Source organism: Crocuta crocuta, unplaced genomic scaffold (genome assembly GCF_008692635.1).
Source record: "Crocuta crocuta isolate KB4526 unplaced genomic scaffold, BGI_CrCroc_1.0 scaffold278, whole genome shotgun sequence".
Classification (NCBI taxonomy): Eukaryota; Metazoa; Chordata; class Mammalia; order Carnivora; family Hyaenidae; genus Crocuta; species Crocuta crocuta.
In genome coordinates, this window is record NW_027532173.1 from 1,631,466 (window position 1) to 1,650,753 (window position 19,288).

At 40.6% G+C, this 19,288-nt stretch overlaps 1 protein-coding gene across 1 annotated transcript in view; it reads right to left on the reverse strand.

Moving 5' to 3' along the window:
- Nucleotides 1-19,288, reverse strand: part of CUL5 (cullin 5) — a 92,973-nt gene that overhangs the window by 42,679 nt on the left and 31,006 nt on the right. Inside the window, 5 exon segments of the mRNA XM_077777437.1 lie at nt 1,539-1,619; nt 1,703-1,848; nt 3,432-3,573; nt 5,356-5,532; nt 12,574-12,673. Coding sequence (XP_077633563.1) covers nt 1,539-1,619; nt 1,703-1,848; nt 3,432-3,573; nt 5,356-5,532; nt 12,574-12,673 — 646 coding nt within the window.

The window sequence follows — 19,288 nt, forward strand, 5'->3', positions numbered from 1 at the left end:
TCCAGAAGCCTTTCTCTCTCCTCTTCTGGGCTCCGCCCCCCACTGCTGTAATCATATCCAGCGCTCCTAAACCCCAGCACAAATGATCCAATGATCATCATGCGCCAAGACCTACCTTCTAGTCTTCTCTCTTCCCCATTCCAGTGAACCTTTCATCCCGTCATGTCCTCTCCCTGAGGGACAGCTCTGAGGCACCTTGCTAGGAAACACTCACTGGCCTTCCCTGCATTCTGAATGAAGCCCAAGCCTGGCTTTCTGTACAGAATTCCTATAAACAACCATGAAATTAGCCCCCTTTTCTGGCCAATATGAAACTTATTTTAACCACTAAATGAGGAAATCTACTGTATATTATGAAAAGACAAACATAAAAACCAAACGAAAAAAAAATCTAACAGCCTGATTTCTGAACAAAGAAAAAACATGACTATTATTCGAGATGGAAGAGCCAAAGAAAAGTCAAAAGCAAATAAATGAATAAATCCATCCACAGCTGAAAATGTTTGATTACAGGCGAATAGAAAGTGGCCTCCTAGAATGCAAATCTAAATCTAGTTCCTCAGCTCCAAAGACTGAAAAGGACTACAGGAAACAAACACTATTGCTGTATGTGAGCAATGTCCAAGACCATGCAAGCCTGATTCTTACCTCCTTAGGACAGCACATGAAGGTCATTCTCCATGTGGAAGAAAACCGCGAGGACAGATACTATAGCATGGCTATGTCCGCTGATCACTCTCAGGGTTTTTTTTTTTTAGGGCAGGGACCTTACAGTTCCCCCAAAATAACAATATAAAGACTGATTTTCGCTGATCAAGTAGTATTTTATCTCATGACAAGACAAAGTTTGAAAACATCCTCTCAGTGGGGTGCCTGGGTGGCTTAGTCGGTCGGTTAAGCATCCGACTTTCGCTTAGGTCATGATCTCGCGGTTCGTGGGTTTGAGCCCCGCGTCAGGCTCTCTGCTGACTGCCAGCTCAGAGCCTGGAGCCTGTTTCAGAGTCTGTGTCTCCCTCTCTCTCTGACCCTCCCCTGCTCACACTGTCTCTCTCTCTCTCCCCTAGAAATAAATAAAAATAAAAAAAAGAAAACATCCTCTCAGAACAAGAATAAATACCCTCCACCATCACTATTTCAGCATTGATGGCCACTTTACAGAACATAATTATCGTGAATTCTAAGAATCAACTGTATCTCTAGGGAGCATATTTTACTTGCAACACAAACAGGCTTAACTTTAGACAAGCATAAAACAATACAAGGACACTTTAAACATTAAGTACATTAAATGTAGTAAAGTCTAGAGCAGGGATGGCAAATAGATTTCGGTTTGCACATCAGCTCACAAGGAGGACGGGTTCTGAAGAAGGTGCCCTCTGAAGCCGGGAAACCGGGAGAGGGCGCTGTGCTCAGTTAGGAATGCAGGTCGGAGAGGAGAGAAAGGAGAAGTCGTTAAGACTTGCATCACGGATTTGCCATCCCTGGGCTGCTGTACTTCAAAAAAATCTCCAAGAATACATAATCACAAAATTACTTACTGCTTCAACAGAGTTACACTCCCGCCTTGTTTCTAAATAACGTAGTGCCCGTTTTTCTTCTTCTTTTAATTTCGCATCTGCCTGCCCAGAAGCAAAATTGCAATCATTTTTAAGAATATCAAGAGAACGGTTGAAATTATCACATATACTAAGTTCTGACTTACATATTTCATATAATTCTGTACACCATTTTGCTGTAAATACGAGGGTGCCTGTGTTCTATAAAATCTCTCTGTTGAATCCAAGTATGCCTTCTCAAAATTATCCCTATAAATTTGAAGCTTATCCTCGGGGTTAGAACAAAGGTTAACTGAAAAACAGAAAATAAAATTTTACTCTAATTATGTTTCAAATCAGTATTTTGAGTACAATAAATGAAATAACAAATAGTGAGGGGTCATTATGTGCAAGGGACTGTGACAATGCTCAAGAGAACATAAATATAATACAAAATCCTTCTCCCTAAGAGACTTAAAATGGTAACGGCATAAAGCACTCAAGTGACAAACAGTACAGATAACACAGGCTATTGTATTTCTGCACAAGAAAGGGGATGACTTCTAACTAGATGGTCAAGAAACCATTCACAGATGAGATGAGATCTGAGCTGTGTCTTAAGGGAAAACTAGAATTTACACAGAAGCTAGTAAAATAAGCAAATAATCTGAAGTACAAAAATCACAAGGCCAAGTCAAGGTATAATGACCAGGTTGTCTGAATAGACCATAAGGTTCACAGAATACAAGGTATAATGGGAAGTCAGGAGTGGCTGTGGAGGGGTGCATGGGTGGCTCAGTTGGTTGAGCATCCGACTCTAGATTTCAGTTAAGGTCATGAACTCTGGGTTCGTGAGTTTGAGCCCCACGTTGGGCTCTGCGCTGACAGTGTGAAGACTCCTTGGAATTCTCTCTCTCCCTTTCTCTCTCTGACCCTCCACTACTTGTACTCTCCCTCGCTCTCTCTCTCAAAAAAAAAAAAAAAAAAAAAAAAAAAAGGGAGTGGTTGTGGAAAACCTCAAATCTCACGTTAAGTGACCTGAATTCAGCATAGTGTAACCACTAAGTGGGTAAGAAAAATACCAATAAATTGCTACATAAAAATTAATCTTGTTTAACAGTACATGCATTAAGTGATAGCAAAAAATCAGTATAAGACAACTGTTTCAAAAGTCCAGAAGCAGAGTTTACACAGTATAAACTGGTGGTAGCTGAAATAAGAGGAATAAATTTTAAGGACATGGCTAATGACACCTCGATATGGGGACAATGGAGAAAGCCAATCAAAGATAACTACAGGTTCATGAATACAAAGCATTCTTAGTGAGGAGTACTTTGTGCCCACATCCCACATTCAGTAAAGACAGTGTCAATTGAACTGAAGTATGACGACAGGGTGACGACAGGGAGGCACGGGTCCTACGAAGGAATGTGAGAGGGACCTATGCTGGCCTGGGAATTAGGGAGGAGGGGGAGTATTCTCAGAGAAAACACTGTATCTGACTTAAAAAATAAGAACAGCAGTGTCAGAAACTGGTAAGTTCAGAGAGGAATGTGTACATGAAATAAATATACTGCCTGAAAATCTAAGTAGAAAACCATTTACCACCTTTATGAGCTCAAAAATCATATCTACATTTCTCTAATTTAGGTCACTAAAAGGATTTGCCTTCCAAGAAATGAGTGACATGGAGAAAACAAATGTTAACCACACAAATAGGGACTTTTCTATGTTCCTTGAAGAGATTTCATGCCCTCTGCATACTCTTAACGGCATCTGGCACTAATTGCTGACGTGACTGACTATATGCTAGTACACATAGCTCTGGCAGTACTCTTCTGTATCTGTCTCAGAATTTCCATAAAAAAATTATGATCATAAAAGTTCAGAGCATACCATAGGATTCTCTTACTCCAATGACCAGCTGAGAATCAAAGGCTTCTCCTAATCGTTCAGCATGTACCAGCTTCATTGCACTATCCTGGAGTCTGTTTTTTATATTTGAAAAGATTGACTCATTCCATGTATCAAGCATGAGCTAAGATAAAAAGAAGACAATATGAAATCATTTCAGTTATTATTACTAGGTACCATGTAGATACACAAAAAATTCAAGCTATAAACACTAAAATACTTGAATATTTTAAATTTTAAAATACTTGAATACTTCAGGGGACTAAAGCACATGGTAAATGTTAAACAACACATTTCAAAATCTAACAAAACTGGATTTGAATTCCAGCTCTATTACTTATGCACTGAGTAAAAATAAGAATACAAATCTCAAGTGGTTGTTGTAAAAATTAAATACAGTAATACCTGGAAAAGGTTACCTCCCCTATAGTTACAAGGTTACATTTCAGAAATACTGGTAAGTGTCTGGAATGCGAATACGCAGGTCTGTATAAACACACAATGAATGCAAAAAGCACCAAGTGAAAACCTGCTTGATACTAGATCTTAAAAAAACACACAAATCCACCTGAAAGATGTTCCATTTAAATGATGGAAATGTTATACACATATCCATATGTAGTATCATTCCAAGCAACTCGGTCAGACACAGAAAATATATTAATAACAACAGTAGCAACAATAACGACAAGAATGACAGGCATGTAACACTCACCATGTACCTAGCACCTGCTGTAAGTACTTTCCACAGGTAACTCATTTAATCCTCAAAACCGATATAGAGGTGCTATTATCTCCTTTTTAGAAATGCAGCCTCAGGGGCACTGAGAGGAAAGTTAACCCCCACATTTACACAGCTCATTAATGGCCACACTGGGATTTGAATCCAACAACCACGGTCTCAGAATCTACGCTCTTAATCATTAAGTGATGCTGATTCCTGTAATCAGCAGGGAATGGCAAAAATTAAAAGATTAACGGAAAAACAAGAGAGGACAAGATTATGGAGCTGAAAATTAAAAAGCATCTAGAAGTATTTTTCTTTCTCTTTTTTGGGGGGAGGGGGATAATGTCTCACATTGCAGTTATTTCTACCACCAGAGAACCACTGGGTGTCTAAATTTACAGCATCCCTGTGGACAGCAGCACAAATTTTAGAACGTGGAAGGGGCAGGAATGCCTAGGCAACTATCCGAATGCCTGAGTTTGCGTTCAGCAAGTAGCAAGTTGTTTAAAGTCCAAGAGGCTTTTTGTATTTCTCTTTTACTTTTCAAATCTATTTGTTTCTCAGAAGCAAGAATACATATAAGAACTGAGGACAGAGAGCTTAAATCATTATTAACTGAAGAGTTGAAAAGGAAACCTGGGAGTCCACTTTCAGAGCTGAGTTCCTTCGATTAAATCACGAGGGTTCTGGACACAGAGCTTTTAACTAGAAACTATGCAAAACATGAAAATAAACAGTATAATGAGTTCACAATAATTAGAATCAAGTAAAAAGAAAAACACAAAGATAACAGCAGCTTAGTCACAATGAAACACAAAGATACGAGAAGGTAACCTAATGAGAGATTTTTGAAAGAGGAAAAATGTGAAGTAATTTACACGAAGGTAAAAGTACAAAAAAAACAAGAAGGAAATAGAATACTGAAGATAAAACTAGGAAAAGTCAGTGATGTCTGAAGACACAGATTCAAAGCTTAACACCACGTGGGAGAATGAAACAGAAGGGCAGCTCAGCGAGGCTGGAAGAAAGACTCTATCATTCAGTAAAACTCAGCAAGAACTTAAAAGGAACTTCTACATGAAGCAGGAAAACCACTTAAAGTCTAAACTACTTTCTAAAGTTTTAAAATCACCCTTTTTCTGAAGACTAGTAAGGGAAAAAATGAAAACATAAACTTACTTTGCGAACAATACTGTCTTCTACAGTTGACTTTTTATTGCTGCCCTGTTTACCCATTAAAGTAATCTCCAGTTGACAAAAAGGCTTCGGTAAAATATCACACTGTGTAAAGAATTTTCGCCATTCAACAATGTACGCCTTTAGCAAAGCTGTATCATCTTGATGGCTCAGTACTCGCTGGGGGGAAAAAATAATCATATGAATTTGAAATAAATATAGGTAGGTGCATGAAAGAAGAACAGAACATAGCCATGCTGTAAATATGAAGTATTTTATTTAATGTACAAACTATATTATATCCAAGAGAAATGAAAACACGTATATATCCAAGAAAAATAAAAACACGTTTACAAAGACTGGCAATCATTTTTTTTTTTTTTTAATTTCTAGGAGAGAGAGAGAGAGAGAGACAGCGTGAGCAGGGGAGGGTCAGAGAGAGAGGGAGACACAGACTCCGAAACAGGCTCCAGGCTCTGAGCTGGCAGTCAGCACAGAGCCCGACGCGGGGCTCGAACCCATGAACCGCGAGATCATGACCTAAGCGAAAGTCGGACGTTTAACCAACTAAGCCACCCAGGCGCCCCTGGCAATCATTTTGATACATACACAAAATCATGATGTACACATGAAACTAATAAAATGTTATATGTCAACTATATTTCATTACAAACCCAAACCCCCTATCCTTAAGTGAATCACCGTTTTATCCTCCCCACCACCATTCCTAACCATCCCTTCCCCGGCCCTGAGCAATCACTCATTTGCTTTCAGTGTCTATATATTTGCCTGCTCCGGACTTTCACAGGAATGGAAACATATAATATGCAGACATTTATGACTGACTTCTTTCATATAACAGTTTTGAAGCTCATCCAAGTCCTAGGACGTATTATTACTTTATTCCTTTTACGGCTGAATTCTATCCCATTTTATAGATGCACTACATTTTCTTGGCCCATTGATGAACATCTGGGTTGTTTCTGTCTATTGGCTATTATGAATAATGCTGCTATAAATATCTATGTCCCCAAAAAAGTTCATAGAAAACTTGTGCACACTCACCAAGAAAAAAAGAGAGGACTCAAATAAATATCAGAAATGAAAGAGGAGACATTACAACTGATAACACAGAAAAACAACGGAGTGGAGCTCCTGCCTGGCTCAGTCAGTACAGCATGTGACTCTTGATCTCAGGATTGTGAGTTTAAGCCCCGCACTGGGTGTGGAGTCTACTTATAAGAGACACCAGGAACAATTATACACCAACATATTTGACAACAAAGAAGAAATGGACAAATTCCATAAAACATATATCTATGAAAATTAAAGAAACAGAAAATCTGAAGAGACCAGTAACTAGCAAGGAGACTGAATCGGTAATGAAAAGCCTCCCGACAAACTAAAGTCTGGGACTAAATGGCAATACTGGCGAATTCTACCAAACATTTATTTTTTAGTTTTACTTTTTATTTTTACTTTTTTAATGTTTATTCATTTTTGAGAGACAGAGAAAGACAGAGCATGAGCACGGGAGGGGCAGAGAGAGGAGACACAGAACCCGAAGTAGGCTCCAGGCTCTGAACTGTCAGCACAGAGCCCGATATGGTGCTTGAACTCACGAACCGTGATATCATGACCTGAGCCGAAGTTGGCTGCCCAACCGACCGAGCCACCCAGACGCTCCTCTACCAAATATTTAAAGAGAATACCAATTCTTCTCAAACTCTTCCAAAAAAACAGAAAAAGAATAAACACTTCCAAACTCATTTAATGAAGTCAATATTACACTGATACCAAAAACTGATAAGATGGCACTAAAGAAGAAAATTACAGGCCAATATCCCATAAGAACATGGATGTGAAGCTATGCAACAAAATATTAGAAAACCAAATTCAACAATACATTAAAAGGACCATAAACCATGATCAACTGGAATTTATTCCACAGATGCAAGGTTGGTTGCTTCAACACTCACAAGTCAATCAATGTGAAACACCACGTTAACAAAACGAAGTATAAAAATCATATAATTGGAATGCCTGGGTGGCTAGGTTGGTTAAGTGTCCAACTTTTGATTTTGGCCCAGGTCATGACCTCACAGTTGAATCAGTGAGATCGAGCCCTGCATTGGGCTCTACACTCCAGGCTCTCCCTCTCTCTCTCTGCCCTTCCCCACACACATGCACATGCGTGCATTCTCGCCCTTTCTTTCTCTCTCAAAATAAAAAAACAATACAAAAAAAATTTTTTTAACGTTTATTTGAGAGAGCGAGGCGGAGGGAGGGGGGGGAGGAGCAGAGAGAAAGGGAGACAGAGAGTCCAAAACAGGCTCCAGAGTCTGGGCTGTCAGCACAGAGCTTCATACGGGGCTCGAGGCAAGAACCATGAGATCATGACCTGAGCTGAAGTCAGATACTTAACTGACTGAGCCACCCAGGCGCCCCAATAAATAAACATTTTTAAAAAGTCATATGATCATCTCAAATAGATGCAGAAAAAGCTTTTGACAAACTCCAATATCCATTTATGATAAAAACTTTCAAGGGCACCCGGGTGGCTCAGTCGGTTAAGCGTCCGACTTCGGCTCAGGTCATGATCTCACGGTTTGTGGGTTCGAGCCCCACATCGGGCTCTGTGCTGACAGCCAGCTCAGAGCCTGGAGCTGTTTCAGATTCTGTATCTCCCTCTCTCTCTGACCCTCCCCTGCTCACTCTGTCTCTCTCTCTCTCAGAAATAAATAAAAACATTAAAAAAAAAACTTTCAACAAAGTGGGTATTGAGGGAATTTACCTCAGCATAATAAAGGCAATATATGGCAAACACATAACTAAAATCATACTCAATGGTGAAAAGCTAAGAGCTTATCCTCTAAGATCAGAAACAGGACAAGAGTGCTAACTGTCACCACTGTGATATAATGTATACTGGAAGTCTTAGCCACCATACAAGCTAGACAGACAAGAAAAATAAATAAAAGGCATCCAAGTCAAAAAGAAGTAAAACTGTCACTATTTGTAGATAACATAATATATAAAACATCATGAAGACTCCACTAAAAAACTCTCAAAACTAATAAACAAATTTAGTAGAAATGCAGGATACAAAATCAATATACAAATATCCACTGTGTTTCTATATACTTAAACACTCAGAAAGAGAAATTTTAAAAACAATACCATTTAAAATGCATCAAAAGGAATAAAATACCCAGGAATAAATTTAACCAAGGACGTGAAAGAACCGTACACCAAAACTGTAAGACTGATGAAACAAACTAAAGACACAAATAAATGAGAAGATATCCAGTGCTCATGGAATGGAGGAATAATGGCATTAAAATGTTCACACTACCAAAGTCAATATACAGAATCAATGCAATCCCAATCAAAAGTCCAATGGTATTTTTCACAGAAAAAGAACAACAATCCTACAATTTGTGGGGAACCACAAAAGACCCAGAATAGTCAAAGCAATCTTGAGGAAAAAAAAACAAAGCATCACCTCCCTGGCTTCAAACTATATGACAAACCTCTGTAGTAATCAAAACAGTGTGGTATTAGCACAAAAACAGACATGCGTATCAACAGAAGAGAGAGCCCAGAAATAAACCCACACATAAGTGGTCAATTAATTTAGAACAAAGGAGCCACGAGTATACAATAAGGAAAGGACAGAAATATACAATGAGGAAAGGACAGGAATGTACCCATAAATGGAGCTGAGAAAACTGGACAGCCACACACAAAAGAAGGAAACTGCACCAGTCTCTTGCACCACACACACAAAAACGAGCTCAAAATGGATTCAAGACTCAAACATAAGACCAGAAACCATAAAACTCCCAGAAGAAAACATGGGTGATAAGCTCCTTAACACAGCTCTGGGCGACGAATTTTTTGAACAGGACACCAAAAGCAACAAAAACAAAAATACATAAGTGGGACTATGTCAAACTAAAACACTACTGCACAACAAAGGAAACCACAAATACAAGGAAAAGACAACCTACCAATGGAAGAAAGTCATCCTGTATCACGTACCTAATGAGGAGCTAGTATCCAAACTGCACAAAGAACCCCTCCAACTCAACAGCAAACAATAAATAATTCGACTGAAAAATGGGGAGATCTTCCCATTTGTCCAATGAAGACATAAAACGGCCAACAGGTCACTGAAAAGATGCTCATCATCACGAAAATGCAAATTGGACCCGTAATGAGTTACCACCTCACACCTGTCGATACTGGATGGCCAGTATCGAGAAGACAAGAAATAACAAGCGTTGGCGAGGCTGCGGTGAGAGGGGAACCCGTGTGCACTGGTGGTGGGAAGTAAGCTGTGCAGCCACTATGGAAAACACTATGGAGGGTGCTCGAAAAATTAAGAACAGAACTACCATATGATCCAGCAATTCCACTTCTGGGTATTTATCCAGAAAAAACTGGATAACAAAGAAACTGAAACAACAAACTCAAAAAGACATATGCACTCTCATGTATACTGCAGCATTATTTACAAGAGCCAAGATATGGAAACCACCAAAGTATATCAGAGATAAAGAAAATATGGCACAGGGAATCCTGGGTGGCTCAGTTGGCTAAGCATCCAATTCTTGATTTCAGTTCAGGTCATGATCTCACAGCCCATGAAATTGAGCCCCTTGCCGGGCTCCTCACTGACAGGGCACAGCCTGCTTGAGATTATTCTCTCTGCCCCTTCCCTGCCTGCGCTCTCTCAAAATAAATAAGCAAACATTTTAAAACAAGAAAAAGAAAAAGTAAATGTGGTATATATACACATTAGACTCTTTCCCAGCCATTAAAAAAAAAAGTCTTGCCATTGGCAATAACATAGACCTTGAGGACAATGACAGTTAACACTCCTGCACTGAATATTAGAAAGCTGGTAAGAGTAGATCTTAAAAATTCTTATCACAAGTAAAAAAGTCTATAACTATGTGTGATTATGGATGTTAACTAACTTATTGTGACCATTTCGCAAGATATACAAACATCTAATCATTACACTGTATACCTAAAACTATTATTATATGTCAATTATACCTCAATTTAAAAAACCCAACTTACACAGAAATGTTCACAGAAGCATTACTCAAAACAGACAAAAAGTAGTAACAACCCAAGTGTCCACCAATGAACAGATCTGGAAAAAACTGGCGTACAGTCATACAACAGATTATTCAGCCATAAAAAGAAATGAAATATAATTATCACAATGTACTTTAATGTTAAAAACATTATTTTAAATCAAAGAAGCCAGTCATAAAAGGCCACATATTGCATGATTCCGTTTATAGGAAATGCACACAACAGAAGCACATAAGTAGAAAGTGGATTGGGACGCCTGGGTGGCTCAGTCAGTTAAGCATCCGATTCTTGGATTCGGCTCAGGTCAGTATCTCATGATCATGGGAACGAGCCCCACATTGGGCTTCATGTTGCCTGCTTGGGATTCTCTCTCCCCTGTCTCTGCCCCTGCTCCACTCGTGCTCGGGTTCTCTCTCGCTCTCAAAATAAATAAGTCAACTTAAAAAATAAAAGGAAAGCAGATTAATGGTTGCTAGAGCTTGTGGGGAGTGGGTAATAGGGGGTGGGTAACTGCTCATGGTATTTTTTTTAGGGTGATGAGAATGCTCTAGAATTCGTGGATGATGGCTGCACAACTTTATGAATATGTAAAATATGCTTTAAGAGGGTGGATTTCCTGGCATGTAAATTACATCACAATTTTTAAAAAGATGCTGGGATCTATTTCTCCAGCGCTGGTTTGGGTTGGTGCTGTGACTTGTTTTGACCAGGAGAATGCAGATGTGACACCATGAGACTTCCCAGCTGCCCTGAGGAGGCCTGCAGATTTCACTCCCACCTCCGAGGCTGGGGTCCTCAAGCACAGGAGGCGGAAGCTCGCACCAAATACCAAGTGTGTGAGCAAAGCTGTCCTGGATACTCAGTCCCCGCAGCGCCGGCAGCCACCTGCGGCCACAGTAACATACTCAGGCCTGGGGCGCCTGGCTGGCTCAGGAGCGAGACCATAGAATTCTCGATCTCCGGGTCTTGTGAGCTCAAGCCCCACACTGGACATGAAGCCTACTTTAAAAAAAAGCAGGGGGGGAGGGGGAGCTAAAGTTAGGTCAAATCACGTGAGCCTATCCCAATTTGCTAAATTATACAATTATGTGCCAAAATACTTAGGTTAATCTAAAAAATTAAATAAGAGAGAGAGCGCAAAGCGGAGTGGGGGGTGGGGGGCAGCCAAAGAGAGAGGGAGACATGGAATCTGAAGCTGGCTCCAGGCTCTGAGCTGTCAGCACAGAGCCTGACATGGGGCTCAGACTCACGAACTCCAAGATCACGACCTGGGCCGAAGTTGGATGTTTAACCAACTGAACCACCCAGGCGCCCCAACTTTATGACCTTTAAATTTAAATGACCTTTATTTCATTTTAATAATATTAAACACTTCTACATATTATCAAACCAAGAGCAGCAGCAATGTAAAGGACAGTGCAAGAATTATACAGTTGAAGAAATATCTGGAATTGACAAAATTACTATTAGCTTAAGAGGAGATATAGGTTGTGAGAAAATAAACTAATTCATGTGTACTTACACATGGCAAAAAAACAGTGAGTGTGGGGACTTCTAAAGAATGTATAAATACTTGAATTCTTTACATCTTTTTTTGGGGAGAGAGAGAGAGGGGTGTGCAAGTGCAAGTGGGAGGGGGGTGGAGGGAGAGAGAGAGAGAGAAAGAGCGAGTCTTAAGTGGGCTACATGCTCAGTACAGAGCCCAAAATAAGGCTCAGTCTCACGGTTGTGAGATCATGACCTGATCCGAAATCAAGAGTTGGACGATTAACAGATTGAGCCTCCCAGGAGCCTCTTTACAGCATCTTTTAACTGAGGATGATATACGTTCTTAACAGAAATGTCACTGGGGGAAAGGGGGGGGGGACTACTAAAAAACAAATCATATCATTAAAAAATGTAATCAATGAGGGGCGCCTGGCTGGCTCACTCGAGCTCCAAGTTAGGGGTAGAGATTGGTTAAATAAATTTAAAAAACTTAATCAACAAATGTCAAAAGTCAATGTGATATTTTAAAATTACTTCTAGAAGTCCTACATTCAAAATCAGAAAATATGACGTTCTCTGAGTAGTCTTAAAATAAACTTAATATAAACATGCCACACTTACTGCCTGTGCTTGCTTGATAAACTCAAGAATATCTTCTTTTAAAGCTTGATGAATTTTTGCTGGTCCTTTATCATCCCAGAGACAGACTGCATGCACATCCCTGTAAAAATAAGAGTAAACAAACATCAACACCGGCACAAGGACCAAAACAAACTCACGTCAAGCTCTGTACGAACACAGCAGCAGAGGGTCGTGATGTGCCAAGCTGAGGGTGGCTGAGTCCATCCACGGGAACCAAGAATTCTTTGTAAACTGTTCTCACACATACATTTGTTTCTCTTTTTGTTTTACTTTCTTTGTCATTGTTTTCCTCCTTAAATCTCTGCTATTTACTGGATTTTTTTTAAAGCAGGCTTCATGCCCAGCATGGGGCTTGAACTCTTGAACTCACGACCCTGAGATCAAGACCTGACCTGAGATCAAGAGAAGGCTGTTCAATTGACTGAGCCACATAGGCGTCCCTCACTGCATATTCTGAATTATAAAAGCAGGCTCCCATTGTCCAATTCCACATCCTAAGCTTAACTACTATTAATTTCTTTCTCATGTAAAGACAAGTATAAATTCTTTTAATTCTTTACCAGAATTATGTAAGCTATTTTTTTTAGTCATTTAAATACTAGCAAATCTCTTAGATTCCTCCATACAGTCATTGTATTTACACACAAATTACCATCGTATCTCATTAAAAAAAAAAGCTCTCACAAGGTGGTATTCAAAAACTCTGAATTTATAAAGCTGATATTACAGAAATATATTTAATATTAATACAATATGTTCAACAAGTTAATTTCTTAATTGCCAAGCTGTACAGTAGGGAAACTTCTAACAAAAGGATAGAATCTTATATCAAGGATTCTTTTATCCAAGTGCCCCAGTGACTCATTTAGTACCTAAAGGAGCCCCTGTTACAAGAAATGTCAAAGAAATCAAAGTAAGACATCTCCAGAATCATAGTATTTTAAGAATGGCCAAATGGTTTGCTTTATATACACAATCTTGGGCGGGGGGGCGCCTGGGGGGCTCAGTCGGTTAAGCATCCGACTTCGGCTCAGGTCATCATTTCACAGTTCTTGGGTTTGAGCCCCATGTTGGGCTCTGTGCTAACAGCTCAGAACCTGGAGCCTGTTTCAGATTCTGTGTCTCCCTCTCTCTGTGACCCTCCCATGCTCACGCTCTCTCTCTCTCTCAGAAATAAAACATTTAAAAAAAAAAAAAGGAATCTTAGGGACATCACTATAACAAAGTTCTGTCTGTATAAATTTGAACTTCCTTTTGTCACCTGTTAATTTTAGCTTTCAGTTTAACAGTGGTGTCTAGCTCACTGCCCAGGATGCAGCAAATATACAAATCATTGTCGGATAACAACAAAATAGGTAAATCTGATTGCTTACTATGTGCCAGTTACTTTTCTAAGCTGTTTGAACTCACTTAAACCTTCACAGCAACTCTAAAAATAATACTATTTTTATCACCATTTCACAGATGGGGATATTGACAAAGAAAGGTTAAGTAACGTTCCCAAGATGACACAGCTAGTATATACTGGAACTAGGCAGGTGGGCTCCAGAACACACACAAAACCATTCCCCAAACTCACTCTTGCACCTCTCCAAACCAACCAGTCATCTAACAGTAGCCAAAGTGATTCCTATAAAACAAATCACATCATATGAGCTCTACACTTAAAATCCTCCAATGGTTTCCTACTGCTCTTTGAATAAACTATAAAATGGTTAACTGACCCCTCATGACAATCTCACCTCATGACTAAGGGCATCCAGAGGCTAAAATCAACTGACACAAAAATAGGTTGATTCTGGGGCACCCGGATGGCTCAGTTGGTTAAGCATCCACTCTTGGTTTCGGCTCAGGTCATGATTTCACCGTTCACAGTATCAAGTTCCACATCAGGCTCTGCTCTGACAGTGCAGAGCCTGCTTGGGATTCTCTCTGCCTCCTGCCCCTCCCCAGCTCATGTGCACACACCAGCACTCTCTAAAGAAGTAAACTTTAAAAACTAGGCTGATTCTAATTTAGTATGTGCACAACTACTATGCATATAAACACAAGATGGTTCAGGACCCAGGAGCGGGGGAGTGGAAGTAAGAGGCAGTGGGGTAGCAAGGAGAAGGGAAGGCTCCCAGCAAGAGCTGGTTTCCCGAGCGTAATCTCCGAGAACAAGCAGGAGTTTGCCAGGCAAAAGTACAGGGGGTGGGGAGGGACGGGGTCCGCACAAGTACCGGCAGGCGCACAGACTATGGATGCCTGCGGCGCCTGCAGTGAAGTGAAGCAAATCGATGTGGTTTGCGAGTCAAGTGGGGAGTGGTAAGCAAGAGACTGGGCAAATGAGGCCTTTTCAAGCCACAGACAACATTCAGTCATGGTCCTACTGTATCCATCACCTAAATCTCTCTCCAATTTGGGCATGTGCAGCCATTACCACTACGAGAGTCAAACCATCATCATCTCTTTGTTTACTGTAACAAAACTCACATGCACTGACTGCGTCCCATGTGCCAGGCACTATACACACATTGACCTGTTAGTTTAGGTCTTCCCAGAAGCAGAGGGGATTAGACATACGAGAGATTTACGGAGGGAAATGTGTGCAGGAGAAAATGGGAAATGTGCCACAGGAAGCTGGGCAAGTGACAGCCCACAACGCCAGCCTGATCCCTGTGGGGAAGGGTGGAGAGCCAGGTTGGGGAGAAACAGCCTTAGACTGGCATGCAATTCTAAGAAAGTTTGGTGACGCTGTTGGGAGTTTGGAGGCAAAAGTCACCCATAAGAGGGGTCCGTGCCCCCCTGAAGTAGGACTACCCTAGTATCCCTGTACTCAAAGTAGGGCTAGGCACACATTAGAAGGGCTAAAACATGGCTTGAATCTCCTAAGGCAGGAGGAAATGGTGTGAACGCAGGGCTGGGTCACTCCCAAACAATCTTACCCGAGAAACAGCTAAACTTGGGACTGATTGAGCACATTTCCCCACCTCCCTCTTCTCAGCCTCCAGGTGCTCCTAAGTATGTCCACAGTACTCATTCAAACACAGTACTACTCTTCATCCCACAGAAGACCCTGTCGAGTCTCCTGGTCAATCTTAACCCCCAGTTTGAAAAACATATTATAATCTACCTGAGGGATGGATTATGTTAATACCCTTAGAGCCCTCTACGTTCCTCTCCCTCATCCTACTCTATTCCACCCTCCCCAGGGTAACCAAGCCTGTATTTGTTACTATTTTTCAAGTTTTATAACAGAGCGTATTTCTGAACTTCACAGAAATTGTATCAATAATTTTTTCGAGTCATTTTTACTCAACATTGCTTCTGCTGTTGACCCACACAGGCCCACATAGTTCTAGTTCATGCAGTTTCTCTGTTCTACCAAATGGCACTTCAGTATAAAAGGGTATAAAAGTAATGGCCAGCAGTAAGTGTAGGAAATTAAATCTGAATGGTTAAGAATACATGCTCTTGGAATACATATAACCGAAGTGTTCTTAAAAATGTCTGGGCGCCTGGGCGGCTCAGTTGGTGGAGCGTCCGAGTCTGGACTGCGGCTCCGTCATGGCCGCAGGGGCGTGGGGCCGGGTCCTGCGTGGGGCTCCGCACTGGGCGTGGGGCCTGCTTGAGATCCTCTCTGCCCCTCTCCCCCACTTGTGCTCTTTCTAAAATAAAAATAAACAAAATGGGACACGATGTAAGGGAAACTACTTAATCATATTATGAAAATCAGGGATTTGGCTTGGGGGAGAGGGACAAAGTAAAGGGTTTTCAAAGCTTTCAAGGGGACAGAGAGGAGGGACAGGAGGACCGGCAAGAGGGAAGAAGTGTTCCAAAGGCTTCAGCTTCCTCAGGTGCAAAGAAAGCAACTAGTGTGATAAACAGGGATTCTGCTTTTAATTTACAGCAACACTATATGCTTCTGATTGAGTTCGGAAACAGGAATATAACCATTAATAGAAGTGAATTTTCAGATTAAGAAAAATAAGGAAAACAAAAAATGAAGAAACAAGAATATCTAATAGTGATAGAAAAGCAATAAAACAAGAATATCAGCTATAACGTTAAACAGGAACTCAATAAATTATCCCACCGGAGACAGTATGCCCTTCAAAAGAACAAATATTGTGTGATTCCACTTATATGAGGTACCTAGTACAGGCATAATTTGGAGGAAAAGGGCTTCATCAAGACAGAGAACATGATGAAGTTTTAAAAATGGATAATGTTGATGTCTGCACAACACAGTGAATGTGCTCAGTGCCACTGCATTGGTTAAAGTGGTACATTTTATATAATGTACTGTACATAATGTAATTCACAAAAAGAAAAAGTACTAGGAAACACAAACCAAAATAAAGCAGGGTGGCAATACTAATATCATCCACAGAGGAATTTAAGGTTAAAATGACTAGAAAGAAAAAAGATTATATAATGATAAAAAGTATTATTTATCAAGATATATACAATTTTTTGGACCAAAAGACAAAACAAATCACATCGATCTAAATGTAAAACAAAAATAGAGAGGTGCCTAGGTGGCTCAGTTGGTTGGGCGTCTGAGTTTGGCTTCTATCATGACCTCACGGTTCATAGATTCGAGCCCAGCGACAGGCTCTGTGCTGACAGCTCAGAGCCTGGAGCCTGCTCCAGAATCTGTCTCCTCTCTTTGCCCCCCCCCCCNCCAACTGAGCCACCCAGGCACCCCCAAGAAAGCTCAATTTCTTAATGGCTGATGTTGGGAACAGAAGAAAGGGTACCTATTTCATTTCTGCTGGAGCCTTAAATCCTCTAATTCCTTACCTGTCTGGAAATATGTTTATCTTGTCTTAAACTTGATTACAAACTTGACTAGGTAGAGAATACTACGTTTACAATAATGTCCCTTCAAATATTTAAAGAAAATGTTTCATCAAATTCCTATATCCAATTTGACCAATGAAAAGTGTTGGGGATAGTCAGCTTTGTTTGAGAGTTAACTGTTGTTCCTCACCGCAATACAAGGAGTATTTTGTTTATCCTCAGAATTCTGAAATTCCTTAAGGATGTGTCGTGGCATGTTTTTTTAACACTTTAAATATTAAAACTGGTCAGGGGTGAGAGCACCTGGGTGGCTCAGTTGGTTAAACATCCGACTTCAGCTCAGGTCATTACCTCCTGGCTCAGGGGTTGGGGCCCCATGTCAGACTTTGGGCTCACAGCTATGAGCCTGCAGCCTGTCTCAGATTCTGTGTCTCCCTCTCTCTCTCTGCCCCTCCCCCACTCACGCTCTGTCTCTAAAATAAACATTTTTTAAAAAGTAACATCTTTATTTAAAAAAAAAAAACTCGTGGGGATGGGTGGGGAGGGACAAGAGTTTTCAGTCATGGGGAATCTTCTTCTTACATTTTTGGATTATATATACCCTGTCCTCTACTATTTCTGTTCTTTCCTGGCATGAGTTTACCCAATTCTAGATCTACCTTCAGGATTTCTTTTTTTTTTTAAATGTTTGTTTACTGAGAGAGAGCACAAGTGCTAATGGAGGAGGGAGGGAGAGAAAGAGAGAGAGAGAGACTCTGAAGCAGGCTCTGTGCAAAGTGCCCGATGCAGGGCTTGAACTCATGGACTGCAAGATCATTACCTGAGCTGAAGTCAGACACCTAACCAACTGAGCCACTCAGGCGCGCCCCCCCCCCATTTCTTAATTTCCATTTTATTTCCCATACTTTGTTTCTGCTCTGCATTCAGGAGTACTCTGCTTTTGTTTTTCAAATCAGTGATTTGTTCTTTTATTTTTTAGCTCTTTTTTATTTCAAAGGTCTCGATCTTGACTTTCATTTTCAACGGGATCTCTCATTTTCTTCCTCTCTGATATAAAATGGAGATCTTTAAGAGTTCTTTTCTAAATCTTGCATCATCTATTTCCTCTAACTCTGAAGACAGCCACTAAGATGAACTCAATGATCCCCGTCTCCTGGTATGTTGATACCTGTGTAAGTTCCCTCCTACAGTGTACAAGCATTTGTGTAATTAACAGCACATGACATGTGTGATGGTTTGTCACATCCCAAATTATGTTATAAATACCATGCGTTGTCTTGGGAGTGCCCTCTTTCATTCTGGGGAAAATACACTGCCACGCTGTACACTGCCCTATGGAGGGGCCCACATGTGAGGAACCGAAGCCCTGCCAACAATCATGTGAGTAACCCGAAAGGTACCTCAGCCCTAGTTGAGTCTAGGCCTACATATTCTGCTAAGGTCCAGGGCAACCTCATGAGAGACCTGAGTTAGACCACCCAATTAAGCTGCTACCAGCTTCGTGACCCTCAGAAACTGTGACATAGTGTTTGTTACTTCTAGATGCTGAATATTAGAGGAATTTGTTATGCAGGAAGAGATAAATGATAAACAGAGATACAACAAAGACAGAGGCAGAGAACTATTATAATTGTTCAGATGATATGGGGGAAAGAAGCTGGGATGGAAAGAAGTTTCATTCAAGAGGTATTTAATAAAAATCTATAAAGCTAGTAATCAACTGAATATGAGGGAATTAAAAACCAGAAAGCTGATGGTAACTTCCAGATGTTTGGTTTGAAACTATGAATAACACATTTTTATCATTCTAAATTTGGAGTATTTACAGAATGTAAAAGACAGGGGCGCCTGGGTGGCTTAGTCGGTTGAGCGTCCAACTTTCGCTTGGGTCATGATCTCACGGTTC